This window comes from Saccopteryx bilineata, chromosome 3 (assembly GCF_036850765.1).
Source record: "Saccopteryx bilineata isolate mSacBil1 chromosome 3, mSacBil1_pri_phased_curated, whole genome shotgun sequence".
Classification (NCBI taxonomy): Eukaryota; Metazoa; Chordata; class Mammalia; order Chiroptera; family Emballonuridae; genus Saccopteryx; species Saccopteryx bilineata.
Genome location: NC_089492.1, coordinates 266,484,031 through 266,504,053, shown reverse-complemented (window position 1 = coordinate 266,504,053; position 20,023 = coordinate 266,484,031). Strand labels below are relative to the sequence as shown.

Below are 20,023 nucleotides of genomic sequence, written 5' to 3'. Positions count from 1 at the left end.
GATCCACCCGGCACGCCCACCAGGGGCGACGCTCTGCCCACCAGGGGGCGATGCTCTGCCCATCCTGGGCGTCGCCATGTTGCAACCAGAGCCACTCTAGCGCCTGAGGCAGAGGCCACAGAGCCATCCCCAGCGCCCGGGCCATCCCTGCTCCAATGGAGCCCCGGCTGCGGGAGGGGAAGAGAGAGACAGAGAGGAAAGCGCGGTGGAGGGGTGGAGAAGCAAATGGGCGCTTCTCCTGTGTGCCCTGGCCGGGAATCGAACCCGAGTCTTCCGCACGCTAGGCCGACGCTCTACCACTGAGCCAACCGGCCAGGGCGTGAAGCCTTGATTCTTATTGGCATGTCATTGGGAAGGATTTATCCCCAGGCCAATCAGCTGCAAGCACTGGCTGCAACCACTGACCTCCAACCACTGTAGAGGATCAGCTGTGCAGGAGCCCACACCACAGAGCTGGACTTACTTCAACAGCCTCTAGTGCCCACTGAGTGTGTTCCTTGAGTTGTCACTTGTGGAGGTTGTGTATTGATGCTTCAAATTGGTCTGAAGCTGTCCCCTGGGTGCGCTGGCTGTGGAGCTTCCTGGGAGGTGTAGACCAAGGTCAGTCACTACCTGTGTTCTGCCTGGGGTCACCTGGCATGAGCTACAAAGCCAAGTGCAGATGGCTGCTACATTTGCTGGGGTTAGAGGTGCTCAGGCGAGGCCAGGCTGTGAACTACGGATGGCTGTGGCTAGTGCTGGGCCTAGTGTCACTTAGCAAGAGGTACTTACTCGTCATGCTGAGGCCAGATTCAGCTTTTTTCAGAAATTTTAGAAAAATCTGAAGTGTGAGCCAAGACATGCTGTTCGTATTGAAAAGCCACTGGAAACAGCTTGGGTGGGCCTGAAAGTTGGGTGGGGTGGGGCCTTGGGGAATCACTGGGGCAGGGCAAACAGTGTGAGCCAGGTTGATGGAGTTTCAGATGTGGCTTCCACTTGCCAACTGTATGTGTGTGTGTGGGGGGGGTCTTAGAATAGGTACAGTGGCCTCTGCCAGCATTTCTGTCTGGGAAAAAGCTGCCCTCAGTTCTTGCCTTAAAACCAAACAATTCAGTTCCTCCCCGTATGTCTCTGGTGGAGCTCAGAGGGAATGAGTCCCCGTAAGTCTGTGTGCAGGTCCATTAGGAAGACCTGCTTGGGACTCCAGCAGCCTTCTGGCTCCCTCAGCCTCAATCCCTGCTGGTTTTTAGAGCCGGAAGTTAGGGGATTTCTCTTCCTCGCACTGGAACCCTTGGTGTGGGGGGTATGGTGTGGGGCTGGGACCCCTCCCTCCTCTGTAAACCAAGATATCTCTTCCAATTTTTATCTGCCACAGGTGAATGTGGGACCAGCCCATTCTGCATCTCTGCCCCTCCTGCCCGTCTCCATGTGGCTTCTTTAAGCCCCTAATTGTAGGACTTAAGAGTCAGCCAGATTTCAGGCAGTTCTGAATGGTGGTAGTTGGTAATTTAGTTGTAATTTTGGTATTTTTCTTCTTCTTAGCTTGAAACAGTACAGATAATGATATGTTTTTATGCTACTGCCTTTATTAAGTTTGTAGGATAAATTTTTAATTTTTAGATTTATTTTCTTTATAATTTTTTAATCCAAATTAATTCTAGTTTTTATTTTTTTATGTTTATTTTTTATTGATTTTAGAGAGAGAAGAGGAGAGAGCAAGAGAGAGACAGGAACAACAATTTGTTCCAGTGTATACCCTGATCTGGGATCAAACTTGCAAACTCTTGTGCTTTATGACGATGCTAACCAACCAAGCTATACAGCCAGAGCTCGTGTTTTATTACTAAACTTATTTTAGCCGTTACATGTTAAAGAACTTTTAAAGGGTTAATTGATTCAAGCTATGAGTATTCTTTAGGGCCAAATTACCTCGGAATATTTGCATATGATATAGCTGAAATTTCTAGTGAAACAAAAAGCAAATTTAGTTTTATTTCTAGTAATGTATTCCCATTGAGTTGGTGACAGTGTGGAATGTTGTCCCTCTAGGACAAGGGTCTCAAACTCGCGGCCCGCCGAACAATTTTGTGCGGCCCACAGACTAATCCACGAAGTTCAAAATATTTTGGATAAAATTAAGTAAGCCTAGGGGCCTACTTGTATTTTTCATTTCTCTAGCATCCTAGCTAGATATTAGCTTAGTTAACAGCAGTTGTGATGCGAACTACAGTTTCTGGTCGTTTTGTGACACTGAGTAAGCTGCATGTACCATTGTGCTTGTTGTACTGATTTTTTTTTGTTTTCAACTGCAGTGAGAAAAGTGTTGCGTAACAGTTGCCTTTTGTAGACCTAGTGCGGCCCGCCGAACGGCTGTGATCTTGCTCTGCGGCCCACATGCTGAGTTGAGTTTGAGACCCCTGCTCTAGGAAGTACAGTGGTACCTTGAGATACGAGCAGACCAACATACAAAATTTTAAGATACAAGCTGCGACTCAGTCTATATTTTTGTTCGAGATCCAAGTGAAATTCCGAGATACGAATCGTGATTTGGGAAGCTGCCGCTAGTAGGTGCGTTGGCACACAGATCCAGTATCGACCGCACAACACCAGCATCTCGTTCTTTCTCACGTGTTACCTGCAGAATCTAGTCGAATCTCTTGCGCTGTACTCATTTTTGCATTTTTTACTAACTTTTTTGTGTGCTATCATGGGGCCAAAGAAAGTGAGTGTAAAGGACAGTGGTAAGAAGAAGAAGAGAATGATGTCAATAGAAGTAAAGCAAGAAATAATAAAAAAACATGAGCGTGGTGTTCGAGTGATTGAACTGGCAAGGCTGTACAGCCGCAGTTCATCTACAATTTGTACTATCCTTAAACAAAAGAATGCCATCAAAAGCGCAAATACAGTGAAAAGAACTACAGTTCTGTCCCAATTAAGGACAAATATCCATGAAGAAATGGAGAAGCTTCTGCTGGTGTGGGTGAAAGAGAAAGAGCTGGCAGGAGATATAGTGACGGAGACTGAAATATGCAAAAAGGCACGTATTATTTACAGAAACTTGAAGAAGAAAGAACCATCAACCTCAAAAGAGGCAGCAGAAGATATGTTTAAGGCAGGTCACAGCTGGTTTGAAAATTTCAAGAAGAGATCTGGCATCCACTCAGTGGTGAGGCATGGTGAAGCTGCGAGTGCTGATGTTAAGGCAGCTGAGGAGTGCATCGCACGTTTTGCTGCGCTTATCACAAAGGAAGGCTACATCCCCCAGCAAGTGTTCAACTGTGAGGAAACAGGATTGTTTTGGAAAAAAATGCCCCGGAGCACTTTCATCACGGCAGAGGAGAAGAAGCTGCCAGGCCATAAACCCATGAGGGATCATCTGACCCTGGCATTGTGTGCAAATGCTAGCGGTGACTGTAAAGTAAAGCCACTGCTAGTGTATCATTCCGAAAATCCTCGAGCCTTTAAGACTCACAAGATTCTTAAAGAAAAACTGCAGGTTATGTGGCGCGCCAATGCTAGGGCATGCATTACGCGGCAGTTTTTTATCGAATGGGTAAATCTCGTCTTTGGGCCTGCAGTGAAAAAATATCTTGAAGAAAATAAACTCCCGATGAAAGCATTACTAATCCTTGAAAATACTCCAGCCCACCCACCTGGTCTTGAAGATGACATTCTCGATGAGTTCAAATTCGTGAAAGTCCTCTACCTCCCACCCAACACGACTTCAGTCTTGCAACCTATGGATCAGCAGGTCATTTCCAACTTTAAAAAGCTTTACACAAAGCACTTGTTCTGCCACTACTTTGAGGTGACTGAGAATACAAATCTAACCCTTCGAGAGTTTTGGAAAGATCACTACAACATCGTGATATGTTTACGCATTATTGACTTGGCATGGCAAGAGGTTACAAGAAGAACCTTGAACTCGGCATGGAAAAAGTTATGGCCTGATGTTGTTGCAGACAGGGACTTCAAAGGATTTGAACCAGAGACCGAGGTAGAAGCGTTGGAGGAGATTGTGTCCCTTGGAAAGTCGATGGGTCTGGAGGTAGATGAGGGTAATGTAAACAAGCTCGTGAAGGAACATGAGGAGGAACTCTCAACTGAGGAGTTGAAGGAGCTACAGATGATGCAACATACGGAGCTTCTGCCAGAGATTAGTAGTGAGGAGGAGGTAGAGTCGGAGGAAGTGATTTCTACAAGTGAAATTAAAGACATGCTGGCAATGTGGGAGAAGCTTTCAAGTTTCATTGAAAAGAAACACCCAGAAAAAGTTTCAACTGGTCGTGCTTCAGCACTTTTTAATGACACTTGTTTGTCACATTTCCGTAACATTTTTAAAGGCAGGCAAAAGCAAACCTCTTTGGATGGATTTTTATTCGAAAGTCCTGCAAGTGAAAGTGCCGAAAGTGCAGCCAAAAAGGCAAGAACAGGTGAGGATTAAATGGAAAATACGTAATGTTAAGCATAGGTTAAGTTTAAAGTTAAGAAAGTGCATTTTTTTTACTTAAGTTTTTGTGGTTTCATTTTGAGTAAAGAAAGTACAGTGTTAGTTTTGTTTAAAGTAAAGAAAATGTAGTTTTAGTTTACATTTAGTGTTAAGAAAATGCAATTTTAGTTTACGTGTCTACAGTGCCTGCATCCCTTCCTCCCTCCCTCCTCTTCCGGCATTCACCTCCGTTAGCCGCACTCATCTGTCTCCAAGGTAAGAATGCAGTACTAAATAAATAACACTTTTTTCTTTTATTTCATATATTTTGTTATGCATTGGTAAAGTATACGTGTGTGTTTCTTAATTAAAAACGTCTCTTTTTTATAATTTAGGATGGTTTGGGGATGTTTCACAGGGCTGGAACGGATTAAATCTATTTCAGTTATTTTAAACGAGAGAAATTTGTTTAATATACGAGTTGACTGATTTACGAGCTCGGTTACAGAACGAATTAAACTTGTATCTCAAGGTACCACTGTATCTGGCTTTTTCAGCCCATACACATTCAAAAATACATGTCAAGTTAGTTAGATTTCCTGCTGCTGTGAAAAAAATCCTTTTTTGTAAAACTTATTCCACTCAATCTATCAATTTTTGTGTTCAAGGTCTTCAGGAAGACAATTACAGTAGTTGAAGTCACATTTAGGTACAATATAAAATAATGTAGTAATTGATTGGTGTTATTAGCAAAAGGTCACCAAAAGGGGAGTGCTTACCTATTTACCATGGTTTGATTCAATTATACAATTTATTGAATAGACTTGAGCATAATTTATTATTTTCTATCATATAAGTGGTTGTTTAAAACATTTGTATTTTCCTGACCTGTGGTGGCACAGTTGATAAAGTATAAACAGACCTAGGGATAAAGTGTCAACCTGGAATGCTAATATCGCCAGTTGGAAACCCTGGGCTTGCCTGGTCAAGGCACATATAGGAAGCAATTACTATGAACTGATGCTTCCTGCTCCCCCCCTTTCTCTCTCTTCTCTCTAAAAATCAAAAAATAAAATTAAAAAATAAATAAACATACTGTATTCATTATTTTCTTTCTTTTTTTTTTTTTCAGGAGAATTGTCAAGCTGAACAGTCCAAAACTAAAGAGAATGAAGAGAAAATAAACATTAAATTTTCAGACAGCGGTAGTAGAATTATTTAAGTCCATCATATTTATTCTGATCAAGATGATAGTAAATTTATTCTACTTTTTTAGAATGCCTTTGAATAGTACATTGTTTTGAGGTTTTGTTTTTTAGTTTTAAGTCCAGAAGTAACCTCTAAAATAAAATGAAAGAATACATTCTTAGTTTTGTGTGAATACTAATTTTTTTTCCTTCCTGTTTTGTGTTTATAGCTTCACAGTCGACTATAGACATTCAGCCTTGTCTGGCGTCATCTGGCATGAGTAAAACGCTTCCTTCCATTTCAGCCACAGCTGTTCAGGTTTCATGTTCTGATTGTAAAAAAGTTCTCCAGAAGGGGCAAACTGCTTATCAGAGAAAAGGGTCTACACAGCTTTTCTGCTCCACCGCGTGCATCAATAAATACATTTCATCTGCCAGTTCACCAGCTCTTCCCAAGAGAACTTGTGCGAACTGCTCAAAGTATGATTCTAAATTATGCCCGCCTTTACTTCCCTACCTAGAATTTAATCAGATTCTTGGCCGTAGTTTTGTTTTCATTTTTTCTGAAGTATCACTTTGGTTCAGGGAAAAGAAGTTTCTTCTGCTTTCAGTTCCTCTAAGAGTCTTTAGAAATAAGTTTTTTGTTATTTATTGAGAGTTGTACAATTTAAAACTTGAGTTCTGTTTCTCTTCAGTTATACACAGTGTGACTTCCAAAGCTTATTTTCCTATTCTTTTTTTTTTTTTTCTTTTTTTTTTTTTTTTTTAGAGGCAGAGATAGACAGGGACAGACAGACAGGAACAGAGAGAGATGAGAAGCATCAATCATCAGTTTCTCGTTGTGCCTTGCGACTTCTTAGTTGTTCATTGATTGCTTTCTCATATGTGCCTTGACTGCGGGCCTTCAGCAGACCGAGTAACCCCCTGCTGGAGCCAGCGACCTTGGGTCCAAGCTGGCGAGCTCTTTGCTCAAGCCAGATGAGCTCGCGCGCGACCTCTGGGGTCTCGAACCTGGGTACTTCCGCATCCCAGTCCGACGCTCTATCCACTGCGCCACCGCCTGGTCAGGCTTTTCCTATTCTTTTCATTTGAAATTCTCTATAAGTGAGATTATTATATGCCCATTTTATCATTTAGCTGTGTAAGGAAGGGCCTACTAAAAAATCATATAAGTTATTTTGAAATTTCCAGGATATAAAAAACTTATTCCTTTTGCAGTGATAAAGTTATGTATTTCTTTTGAAAAAATGCATAGCTGTAGGTAAACAGGTGGATGTAATATTTTCAAGATTTCTGTGAACTATTGTTGTGGTCTTGGTTACTTTTTTGTAAGTCATTTTATTTTTTTAGCAAGAGAGATGAGAAGCATCAGTTCTTTTTTGCCGCGCTTTACTTCATTGATTGCTTCTCATTCACACCTTGATTGGGGGCTCTAGTCAAGCTAGAGCCAGTGACTGCTTACTCAAGCTAGCGACTCTGGGCTTAAAGCCAGCAATCATGGGATCATGTCAGTGATCCTACGCTCAAGCTGGTGCCCCTGTGCTCAAACCAGAACCTGGTACCTCAACATCCCAGATCGACACTCGATCCATTGTGCCACTACCAGTCAGGTTGTAAGTCATTTTAGATTCAGAGAAAGCAGTAGTAATTTCATAATGAATTTTTTGTTTTGTTTTTTTGTGGCAGACAAAGAGAGGGGCAGACAAGGATAGACAGACAGGAAGGGAGAGAGATGAGAAGCATCAGTTCTTTGTTGCGGCCCTTAGTTGCTCATTGATTGCTTTCTCATATGTGTCTTGACTGGGGGGCTCCAGCAGAGCAAGTGACCCCTTGCTCAAGCCAGCAAGCCTGAGCTCAAGCTGGTGAGCCCACACTCAAGCCGGTTGACTTCGGGGTTTTGAACCTGGGTCCTCCGCGTCCCAGTCTGACATTCTATCCCCTGCGCCACCGCCTGGTCAGGCTCATAATGAATTTTTGAAAAGGCCCAGAACTTTGAACTCTGCCCTGAGATGAGTATAAAGGATCAGTGCTTTTGATAGTCTTACCTAGTATGATTCTGGTTTAAGACTCATTAAATGATAACACTGTTTTAAATGTCTTTGTTTCAGAGGAAGAAAACATAGGTCACCAATTTTACTTATAAATATAATAAACTTCTTTCAAATAATGTCTTGTTTTGGAATCAGGTTGCTATAATTTGAATATTGATTCATCCATTTATAGTTACATTTTGCTACTCAAAAGTGTGAGCCTTGTGCAGCTGTAACAGCATCATTGGGAGCTTTTTAGAAATGCAGAATCTCTTGCCCTGGCCAAATAGCTCGGTTGGTTGGAGCACTGTCCCAGAGCGCAGAGGTTGCCAATTTGGTCCCTGGTCAGGGCACATACAGGAACAGATTGATGTTCCTGCCTCTCTCTCTTCTTTTCTCTCTCACTAAAATCAATAAATTTTTTTTTAAAAGAAAAAGAAATGCAGGATCTCAGGTCTCACCTAGACCTACTGCATCAGAACTGCCTTTGTCCCCAGGGGATACACACACACACACACACACACACACACACACAGCGATCCTCCCTTATCCACGGGGAGGTGTTCCAAGGCCCTGGTAGAAGTCTGAAGCCACAGATAGTACCAAACCCCATTTATACTAGGTTTTTTTCCTGCACATACATACTTAAGATAAAGTTGAATTTATTTAGGCTTACTAAGAGATTAACAATAACAACTAATAAAATAGAATAATTATAGCAGTATACTGGGGGTAACAAAGTTAAGTGAATATGACTTTTCTCGCTCAGAATAACTTTCTGCACTGTACTCACCCTTGTGATGATGCAGTGACCCCAGGTAATGAAACTTTGGGAAGCGAAACATTGGAAAACGGGGGACTTGTACATGCTGAAGTTTGAAAAGGATTGAGACCTTCTTTCTTAATTTTCCCATCTGTTTTGTTAATGTGTATAAGAATTATAAGTACGACACTGGCATGTAATAACAACTCATAAATGTTAGGTATCACTTCTATTCTCTTAACAAACTCACAAACTTATCGGTTGCTCCAGTTCCTCGTTTGCCACTTCAGGTGTCATCCATTACTGCAAGTCTTAGCCCTGGAGCTTTTCTTACCTTTTCTTGTCCTTTTTCAACCTTTTCATAAAATATTTTATCTTTTTTTTTTTTTTTAAGCTATGAGCTGTGTGGCACGCTCTTTAGCTTGCTTTCTTCTGCAGAATCATAAAATTGGAAGGGGCCTTAGAGATCATCCAGTCCATTTTTTTTTTTTTTTTTTTTTTTGGTTTTGAGGAAACTCAGTGCCTGAGAAGTTAAGGCATCTTGTTATTACGTTTGTAGTTTATTCATTACACCTCCCTAGCTGCTCTCCCAGATAGATTAAAAAGGCTGAAGCAGGAACGATTTAGTATGTAAGTTTTTTCCTAAGAAGCAAAAATATTAAATTTTGCTTCCTTTAGAATAAAAGTTTTTTTGATACAAAATACTATTTTATAGGTACTAATAATGCCTAGGCTAGGAGATGCCATCCATTGTTCAGAAGAACCTTTTGCTTTCTTTTTTTCTTTTCTTTTTTTTTGTATTTTTCTGAAGTTGGAAATGGGGAGGCAGTCAGACAGACTTCCACATGCAACGGACTGGGATCCACCCGGCATGCCCACCAGGGGGCGATGCTCTGTTTCTACCAGAGTCATCCTCAGGGCCCAGGCCAACTTTGCTCCAATGGAGCCTTGGCTGCAGGAGGGGAAGAGAGAGACAGAGAGGAAGGGGGGGGGGGTGTGGAGAAGTAGATGGGCGCTTCTCCTGTGTGCCCTGGCTGGGAATCAAACCCGGGACTCCTGCACACCAGGCCGATGCTCTACTGCTGAGCCAACTGGCCAGGGCCACCTTTTGCTTTTTTATTTTAACTTTTTTTATTCCACATTCTTTTTTTTTTTTTTTTTTTTATTTTTAATTTTATTTTATTTTTCTGAAGCTGGAAACGGGGAGAGACAGACAGACTCCCGCATACACCCGACCGGGATCCACCCAGCACGCCCACCAGGGGGCGATGCTCTGCCCCTCCGGAGCGTCGCTCTGTTGCGACCAGAGCCACTCTAGCGCCTGGGGCAGAGGCCAAGGAGCCATCCCCAGTGCCCGGGCCATCTTTGCTCCAATGGAGCCTCGCTGCGGGAGGGGAAGAGATAGAGAGGAAGGAGAGGAGGAGGGGTGGAGAAGCAGATGGGTGCTTCTCCTGTGTGCCCTGGCCGGGAATCGAACCCGGGACTTCTGCACGCCAGGCCGACGCTCTACCACTGAGCCAACTGGCCAGGGCTATTCCACGTAATTTAGCCTCATTGATATATATAGCTCTCAAGATTTTAGCTAATTTTCTGTTAATTTTTCCATTGCTTTGAGAGAGAGACAAAAGGGAAGAGAGAAGGGTGGGAAGGGGAAGCATCAACTTGCATTTCCATTTAGTTGTTCCATCTAATTGTGCACTCATTGATTCCCTCTCCTACGTATCCTAACTGGAGGTCAAACCTGCGACCCGGGTGTGAGCTGACAACGCTTTACCCACTGAGCCGCCTGGCCAGGGCCTATAGCAATGATTTTAAATGTTTTGAGTTAATGAAGCTCTTACTGTATTTCATGAATGAGGTGGAAAATAGCTTTGAAAATGACATTTTAAATCATGTTAGAAAGATAAAGTCTTTTTTTTTGAGAGTTATATATTTAGGAAGTGTCATTTCCACCCTTTAGTATCCCAATTGGAATTAACCTGAGAGCAATCAAGAGGCCCAAGTACTAATATTGATAATACTTATTTGTAGGAAAGTTGTTCAGACCTCTGCTCAGAGTTTAACCTAGTTTTAGACACTCGTAACAATATTCACTTCTGGAGTTTTTATTTATAAGGCTTTCTTATATTAGAAGCCAGCAATCTAATATACTAGTTTCAGAAACCAGTAAGCATTTTCAGAGTTCCATGTTTCTGTCAATGCCGTTTTTTCTGCCTTCCTTCCAGTCTAGCTAATTTTGTCTTAAATGTCTGCCTCAAATATCTTTGCCTCTTGTCTATTACAACACCATTCCTACCTCTTTTAATACCCTCCTCCCACCCATATTAATTGTTCAATGGTCTGTTTTCATAGTGTCCATTACTCCCAAAGTATTGATTATAAAATTAATGTTTTTAAAGAACTGATACTGCCCAATTTAGACGATGAGCTTATTAACAGAGATTGGATTATAGTCATCTTTATATTCCCAAGACCTTAAACACTGCCTGGCACACAGTGAATATTCTAGAGTGTTTATCATGAAATACAAGAATAGCACAACTCAAACTGCATTTAGGGCTGTGTTTTAAATCAGTAAGATGATTAATGATATAATGAAATGAACCTGTTATTTTTGGTACCATCTGTTTAAGATGGTAGAAAAATCATATATCGTACACTAAAATTTTGTAAATGTTGAAGTGTTAAAATAGTGTTTGTTGATTTCAGGAGTTACTTCATCTGAAAAACTATTCAGGAATATTGATACTCTGTGGGTTCAAGGTAGCTAGGCATCTTCAGTACCAAATTTTCTGGTCTGTAGATCCCTTTACACTCTTGAATATTATTGAAGACCCAAACAGTTTTTGTTTTAGGTAGGTTGTATCTACCAATGTATACTGTTAGAAAATAAAACAGAAAATTTTAAAGTATTTAACTCATTTAAAATAATAAATTCAGTGCATGTTGACAAATATTTATATGAAAAATAGCCTTTTTTTTTCCCTTTTTTTAGTGAGAAGTTTTAAGAAAAATGTAGTGAGCATTGTTTTTTGTTGTTTTAAAGAGGAGAGAGAGCCCCCGGTCTTGCTTTATCAGTTTTACAAAACACTTTAATGTCTGGCGGGATTTTTTTTTTTTTTTTTTACAGGAAGGGAGAGAGATGAGAAGCAACAATTCTTTGTTGAAGCTCCTTAGTTGTTCATTGATTGCTTTTTCATATCTGCCTTGACTGGATGACTACAGCAGACCAAGTGACCCCTTGCTCAGGCAGCAACCATGGGGTCAAATCTGTGATCCCGTGCTCAAGCCAGTGATCTTGGGGTTTCAAACCTGGGTCCTCTGAATCCCAGTCCAGTGCTCTGTCCCCTACACCACCACCTGGTCAGGATGGCTGGATTTTCATATCTGCTTCTGTACTGTTTGTTGCAAAATACTGTTTTGGTTGAAGTCTAAAGTAAATCAGGCCTTAAAAAATTGAGAGGAGTGTTCTACTAGTCTTTCAGATAATAGTGAATGCTGTTTTTTATATATCAGAAAACAAGAGGTAGGCTTTTAAAGGTTAGTTGTAATGTACAATATAATCTGAAACCATGTCAATGAAGTTATTGTACTGTTCAGTTAAAATGCATTGGTCTAGTTGTATTTTTACCATGAATCATTTTTGTTACATGCAATCATTGTAAAATACTGTCTCATTGAGTTATATACGTCTTCCAGATGTTGGCATATTTCATTATGCAATATTTTAAAAATCACTAATATCATCAGGAAAGTCTTAAGTGATAGGAAGCAGTTAAGCTGGAAATGGAGATACAGGTTTTCCAGAATTGTTCTTTTCATTGAGAGCTCAAATTTCATCATTGGCAGTGAATACTGCCAGTTGTTTTCCTTGGAGTAATGGTTGTACTTGATTCATTTTCAAGAAAAGATCTGTCAGGTATCCACTTCTGAATAATAGTTTGTCTAATAGTTCTATCAAGTAAAAATTTGTTCCATGGAAAAAGCTAACTTTGCCTGACCAGGCGGTGGCGCAGTGGATAGAGCGTAGGACTGGGATGCTGAGGACTCAGGTTCGAGACTCCAAGGTCGCCAGCTTGAGCGTGGGCTCATCTGGTTTGAGCAAAAAGCTCACCAGCTTGGACCCAAAGTCGCTGGCTCGAGGAGGGGGTTACTCGGACTGCTAAAGGCCCGCAGTTAAGGCACATATGAGAAAGCAATCAATGAATAACTAAGATATCACAATGAAAAACTGATGATTGATGCTTCTCATCTCTCTCTGTTCCTGTCTGTCTGTCCCTGTCTAACCCTATCTCTGATTCTCTGTCTCTAAAAAAAAAAAGTAAAAGCTAACTTAGGTTGTAACTCTTAACATTTCACATGGTTTTCCTTGAGACAGCCATCATACATGATTGCACAAGGGTGATACTTTATGCCCGTCTTCCATTTCATCACACAGAATATTAATAAGGTTTGATGCACTCCTATATCAAGTGTAATAAAGTGAATAATTTTTATAGTGAATACTTGGCAGTGAGTCACACTAGTGCAAGTTTCTTTTTGTGCCACTGCCTTGGTTTGTGCTAAGGCTGTTGCAGTTTTACCCACCGTTGCTTTTTTCCCCCTCCCACCTTACAGATGAATGCCACATAACAAAAAACCATTTGATAGCATTTAGTACATCAACAGTGTTGTACAACTATCACCGCTATGTAGGTCCAAAACATTTCTGTCACCCCAAAGTAAAATCCCTGATTCTCTCCATTTCCCTCTCCTTTCCCTTCAGTCTCAGGCATCATCCAGCCTGTGTTCAACGTATGTATTCTGAATATTTCGTATAAGTCGAATACTGCGTGTGTTCTTTCGTGCCTGGCTTTCCATTAGCATGTTTTCGAGGTTTATCCATGTTAAAGCATGTATATCAGTACTTTTTTATAGCCGGATAATAATCCACCGCATGAGTATACCACAATGTGTTTATCCTTTCATTCACTGATGAACATTTGGGCAGTGTTTCACTATTGTGAATAGAACTGTTAAAAACATGCATGTTCATGTACATTATGTAATTGTTTTTGATTCTTTGGGGTATAAACCTAGGCATGGAATTAGAGGGATGACCATTGTTTTTGTACCATCAGTTCAAATGTACAGTCGAAAAGGCAAATAACATCTTAGTATAAAAAGTTTTGAGTTTGGGGATTCCCTGGAAGTTTCTAGGGGATCCCCAAGGATTTGCAGACCATATACCTACTGCCCACTTTTGTATCTCTATTAGTAGTAAAATTTTCTAACCGCCCACCGGTTCCACAGTAATGGTGATTTATAAAATTTATAAAGCAGATACAGCAAGTTAAAGCATATAATAATTACTTACCAAGTACTTTATGTCGGATTTTCGCTAAGTAGCAGAATAAATCTTTATAAAACAACTTACTATAGTTAAATCTATCTTTTTATTTATGCTTTGTTTGCTCCGCTACCACCCACCATGAAAGCTGGAACGCCCACTAGTAGGCGGTAGGGACCAGGTTGACTACCACTGCGTTAGGTAGTTAGGTAAGCCTTAAAAGTGCAATATCAGATGTGTTTTATAATCCCTCCTTTATAGGTGACTAAATTAATATTTAGGGAGTATAAATGGCATACAAGTAAAAGAACTGGATACCAAATTCAGATTTTCTTACTTCGTGGCTACATTGTTCCTACTGTTTCACAGTACTCTAGGTAAATGAAACAGTAGGGGAGAGGGTTGTTTGAGGGAGGGATTTAGCTTATAAAGAGAAATTATAATTATGGCAAAACTGTTTAATGGTCCCCTTTGTTACTTATATTTAGAGACATCTTAAATCTAAAGGATGTGATCAGTGTCCAACTGGAAGATACTACCTCTAGCAAAACTTTTTGCAGCCAATCTTGTCTAAGGAAACTATCTGTTACCCTATGTACTGATAGCAATTCAACCAAATGCGACATGTGTCAGAAGACTACTCCCGTAAGTTGTAATTTTTTTAACCTTTAGGGGCTCTGCCTAAGCACCAGCATTTTACTGAGTTTTTTTTTTTTTATCCTAGGTTCAATATGAAGTAAAATACCAGAATGTGAAACATACTCTTTGTAGTGATGCCTGTTTTTCAGAGTTTCACTCTGCTAACAACCTGATCATGAACTGTTGTGAGAACTGTGGAGCTTACTGTTATACCAGCTCTGACCTGTTCCATATACTTCAGATGGAAGGACAGTCCCATTACTTAAATAGTTCAAAAGGTATTACAGCCTGTAACCAGGTATGAAGAAAGATCTGTTGCTTAAAGTGAGGACCACTGCATTTGAATTTGACTGCGTAGGACTCAAATGAAAAATTGAAGATTGAGTTCCTTCCATTAGTTGGAAGTTTTACTTTTAGGGAAATGTGGGGGGGGGGTAGATTTTAGTACTATTGGGAACAGTTTTAGTTGGTAAGATGGTGAAAATGAAATAAAAGACTTCTGATAGGCCCTGGCCGGTTGGCTCAGCGGTAGAGCGTTGGCCTGGCATGCGGGGGACCCGGGTTCGATTCCTGGCCAGGGCACATGGGAGAAGCACCCATTTGCTTCTCCACCCCGCCCCCCTCCTTCCTCTCTGTCTCTCTCTTCCCCTCCCACAGCCAAGGCTCCATTGGAGCAAAGATGGCCCGGGCGCTGGGGATGGCTCCTTGGCCTCTGCCCCAGGCGCTAGAGTGGCTCTGGTCGCTGCAGAGTGACGCCCCGGAGGGGCAGAGCATCGCCCCCTGGTGGGCAGAGCATCGCTCCTGGTGGGCTTGCCGGGTGGATCTCTGTCGGGCGCATGCGGGAGTCTGTCTGACTGTCTCTCCCCGTTTCCAGCTTCGGAAAAAAAAATACAAAAAAAAAAGACTTCTGATAGTTCCTTTTTAACAATTCATGATAAGTGCTATTATATAGTGGTTTTTCTCAGAATCTCAGGGAGATCAGTTTACCTTAAAGGCAAACAGATGGAAGCTTATTTATAAACTACAAATAAAGATAGCAGAAATAACAGTAATCTATTGGTATAAGACTCAGCCACAAAAGTGTTTTTTGTTTGTTTTTGCTTTTTTTCTTTTTTCCAAGTGAGAGGAGGAGAGATATAGAGAAATAGACTCCCTGCATGCACCCCAACCAGGATCCACCCTGCAACCCCTGTCTAGAACCAGTGCTCTGCCCATCTGGGGCCATGTTCAACAGAGCTATTTTTAGCGCCTGAGGTGGAGGCTCCACGAGCCATCTTCAGCGCCCAGGGCATTGCGCTCAAACCAGTCGAGCCATGGCTAGGGAAGAGGGGGACAGGAAGGGGAAGGGGTGGAGAAGCAGATGTTTGCTTCACCTGTGTGCCCTGACTGGGAATCGAACCCTGGACTTTCACATGCTGGGTTGATGCTGTACCACTAAGCTAACCAGCCAGGGCCAAAGTATTTTTGTTTTTTATTGCATGTATCTCTTTACACCGAAGCAAGGTTAAGGTAGATCAAGAATGCCATGCTTTTTCTGAATCAGTCATAGGAGGAAATAAACCAACGAGAAATAATCCCCTATGTTGACTGGAGAGCGTTGGGTGGGTAGTGCCGAGCAGAGAAGCTGGACTGTGTTGTTAGACTGAGATGAAGGAACACAGTGGTCTGAGCCCCTTTCATGAGATGGGCCAGGCACATATCTTGCTTGTTTATATCAGTGGTTTCAACTGCCAGTTCTGTGGATCACAGTTCAAATAAGTCATTGGTGAGCCACATCTTTTTATGGTGGATTGCCCACAGCAGAGAATATAATGTCTTGAGACCAGAAATGGGAGAATGGAAGGCATGGAGGCATTCTTTCAAAGGCAAGAAATACCATTCCTTGTTTTCAGTTTTTATCCCTCACGCTCAATAAATAGGGATTGTCCTGTTTTTAAAAGCTTGTATTGAGTACTTCAGCCTGCATGATGGAGCAGGGCTGATTTGGTAGACGAGTCAAAAGCACCACCTAACCTATGTACAGCATTTAAAATATTATGTGATAGTGGTAATGTAGAAAATCCAAATTGTTAGTGAACTATAATCAAGAATTAGAAAATGTTCAAGTCTATGAATCTAAAAATGGAGTGGCTTTTCTTTCATTCATTTGTTTAGAGAGGAAGTAGTTGTGGCACATTAGTTCATTGATTGCTTCTCATACGTGCTTTGACTAGGGAGCTCCCGCTAAGCCAGTGACTCCTTGCTCAAGCCAGCAACTTTGTGGTTATGTCTGTGATCCTGTGCTCAAGCCGGATGAGCCCGCACTCAAGCCTTGGAGTTTTGAACTTAGGACCGATGTTCTATCCACTGTGCGCCATTCAGGCTGGGGTGGCTTTGTAAAAAGTGAATTATTTGGTAGAGATGTAATTATGTTGGCTAATTCTTCTTAATAGAGTATATTAAGAATTCATTTTCCCATATGAATAATCATACTAATAAAGCATAAAAATACAAATTTTCAAAATTATACTCGTGCCTGACCTGTAGTGGCGCAGTGGGATAAAGAGTTGACCTGGAACGCCAAGTTCGCCAATTCAAAACCCCAGACTTGCCTGGTCAAGGCACATATAGGAGTTAATGCTTCCTGCTCCTCCCCCTTCGCTCTTTCTTTATCTCTCCTCTCTCTCTAAAAATAAATAAAAGCTAAGAAAAAAATTATACTCGCTCTTTGTTTCATCGTTCCTTTGCCAATGTGCTGTTCTTCCACAGAAAATTTGTATAGGGTATTTTCATTTGTCTTTGCACTTTGTGCTCCCAAAAGCAGTTCTTTTCCATCATTGCCAGGAATGATGGTTCCTGTTTCACTAGAAAGAATAGGTGTTAGACCTCACAATTTCTGTCCTTTTCCTTTGCATATTGGACACTATATTCTAGACCTTTTACTGCTTGTATGCTTTCTTTCAATATGCTTGCCATTTTTACCATGTATGCTGGCCTAGAAAACTAGAAAAACTGACTCCCACAGCATATTGTAAAGTGTATTAAGCCTTATTTTCGCTCCTCCTCAGCACCAATAGAAGGCCTTCCTCACTTGATACCCAACCACACATTGAGGGAAAACCTCTAGTTAGACTTTTTCTTTTTCTTGACAGAGTCAGAAAGAGGGATGGATAGGGACAGACAGAAAGGGAGAGAGATGAGAAGCATCAATTCTTGGTTGCAGCACTTTAGTAGTTCATTGATTGCTTTCTCATATGTGCCTTGATGGGGGAGGTCCTACAGGAGACCGAGGAACCCCTTGCTCAAGCTAGCGACCTTGGGCTCAAGCTGGTGACTTTGGTTGTTTCGAACATGAGTCTTCCACGACCTAGACCAACATTCTATCCACTACGCCATCGCCTGGTCAGGTGTTAAGACTTCTCTTTATTCATAAAATTTGCTTTGATTGCCAGGGATGGTGAACATCTATGACTACTTTTATGCTTGTATATCTGTTATACAGTAATTGCTATTAATACATCTGACAAATAATAAAAAAGTTATCTAATACTCAGATCAGCTTCCTGCATTTTAATCATTGTAACTCATGGTGCCTTTTCTGGCTTTTTTTTTTTTTTTCTGAAGCTGGAAACAGGGAGAGACAGTCAGACAGACTCCCGCATGCGACCGACCGGGATCCACCCGGCACCCACCCGGCAAGCCCACTAGGGGCAACGCTCTGCCCACCAGGGGGCGATGCTCTGCCCCTCCGGGGCGTCGCTCTGCCGCGACCAGAGCCACTCTAGCGCCTGGGGCAGAGGCCAAGGAGCCATCCCCAGCGCCCAGGCCATCTTTGCTCCAATGGAGCCTCGGCTGCGGGAAGGGAAGAGAGAGACAGAGAGGAAGGAGGAGGGGGTGGGGGGTGGAGAAGGAAATGGGCGCCTCTCCTGTGTGCCCTGGCCGGGAATCGAACCCAGGTCCCCCGCACGCCAGGCCGACGCTCTACCACTGAGCAAACCGGCCAGGGCCTTTTCTGGCTTTTAAGAAAGTGAAAATGGCCTGACCTGTGGTGGTGCAGTGGATAAAGCGTCAACCTGGAAATGCTGAGGTTGCCGGTTTGAAACCCTGGGCTTGCCTGGTCAAGGCACATATCAGAGTTGATGCTTCCAGCTCCTCCCCCCTGTCTCTCTTTCTCTTCTCTTCTCTTCTCTCTCTCTCCTCTCTAAAATGAATTTAAAAAAATTTTTTTTTAAAAGTGAAAATGTGGCTTAACTGTCATTATTTGTAGAGCAGTGGTGGGATAGAGTATATTTTTATGATAGTATGTTAATAATTCATCATATACCAGAGATACATTATTTACATTATTTTAATCTCTTTAACAGAAACCAGCCAGAACACTTACATCTGGTCTTTGTAAATCATTGAAGCCCTCAGATGAAATGATTGAGGTTATCAGTGCCTTGGGGCAGACAGAGCTTTTCTGCTCTTTTAATTGTTTCTCTGCATACAGTAAAGCTAGGATGGAATCTTCTACAGGTAATATTTGCTTAGTAATCAGATTTAGTAACTTCTGAAGAATATTACTGTTTCCTTTCATTTATAACCTTGATTCATTTCCAAATGAGATTTAAAAGTCAAAACTGTTTAAAAGGAAGGCTACTTCACCACCAGAGATTTAATATTTATAGACTGTATTAGAATAGAATCTTGTACTTAGCCCTGCTTTGTAAAAACCAGGCTGTTACAATTTTTACATGAAGTAGAGCTCATGGGAAATACTTTGATGTTCCTAATGGAAAAGCACAGATAATCCAGGGCCAACTATGTATCCCATCAAAGAACCACATATAGGACCAGTGATGCTATTTACATAGACAGTGGAGTGAATGATGCCTCTGCGGCTTGGATAGCTTGCAAACTGGTATTACCTATTAGGAGACTGTATAGGACTCTTTTCTGTTCATGGATAATTTCACATAAAAGATTTGCTTGAAATTTCAAGCAGACAGTGTAAAGACTAAGTAATTATGTGCAAGGGTAAAAGATATAAATTGATAGGAATTGTAAATTATTGGTTTGATTTTATTGATGTTATCCTAAAGAACCTGGGTGTTGCCTGACCAGGCGGTGGCATAGTGGGTATAGCGTCAGACTGGGATGCGGAAGACCCAGGTTTGAGACCCCCAGGTCGCCAGCTTGAGCATGGACTCATCTGGCTTGAGCAAAGCTCACCAGCTTGGACCCAAGGTCGCTGGCTCAAGGAAGGGGTTACTCAGTCTGCTGAAGGCCCGCAGTCAAGGCACATATGGGACAGCAATCAATGAACAACTAAGGAAGGTGTAGCAACGAAAAACTGATGATTTATACTTCTCATCTGTCTTCGTTCCCGTCCGTCTGTCCCTATCTATCCCTCTTTCTGACTCTCTCTCTGACTGTAAGAAAAAAAAGAACCTGGGTGTCCTTCAGCCCTAATAAAAATTACTCCGCAATACCTAGGAGTACATTAGCTATTAGATATTTTCTTCTTTTCTTTTCTTTTCTTTTTTTTGTATTTTTCTGAAGCTGGAAACGGGTAGGCAGTCAGACAGACTCCCGCATGCGCCCGACCGGGATTCACCCGGCATGCACACCAGGAGGCGATGCTCTGCCCATCCGAGGAGTTGCTCTGTTGCTACCAGAGTCACTCTAGCACCTGAGGCAGAGGCC

General features: G+C 41.8%; 1 protein-coding gene across 11 annotated transcripts in view; it reads left to right on the top strand.

The window, feature by feature from the left end:
* Positions 1–20,023, top strand: part of ZMYM1 (zinc finger MYM-type containing 1) — a 40,880-nt gene that overhangs the window by 16,093 nt on the left and 4,764 nt on the right. For 4 of the 11 annotated variants that reach the window (XM_066269676.1, XM_066269681.1, XM_066269677.1 and 1 more), the window contains 5 exons: positions 5,541–5,613; positions 5,826–6,075; positions 14,206–14,362; positions 14,442–14,654; positions 18,700–18,853. In XM_066269676.1, the coding sequence (XP_066125773.1) occupies positions 5,541–5,613; positions 5,826–6,075; positions 14,206–14,362; positions 14,442–14,654; positions 18,700–18,853 (847 nt within the window). Of the gene's footprint in view, positions 1–1,677; positions 2,016–2,291; positions 4,413–5,540; positions 5,614–5,825; positions 6,076–14,205; positions 14,363–14,441; positions 14,655–18,699; positions 18,854–20,023 lie in introns of all 11 variants that reach the window. The other 7 variants (XM_066269670.1, XM_066269671.1, XM_066269673.1 and 4 more) reach the window with 5 other exon arrangements.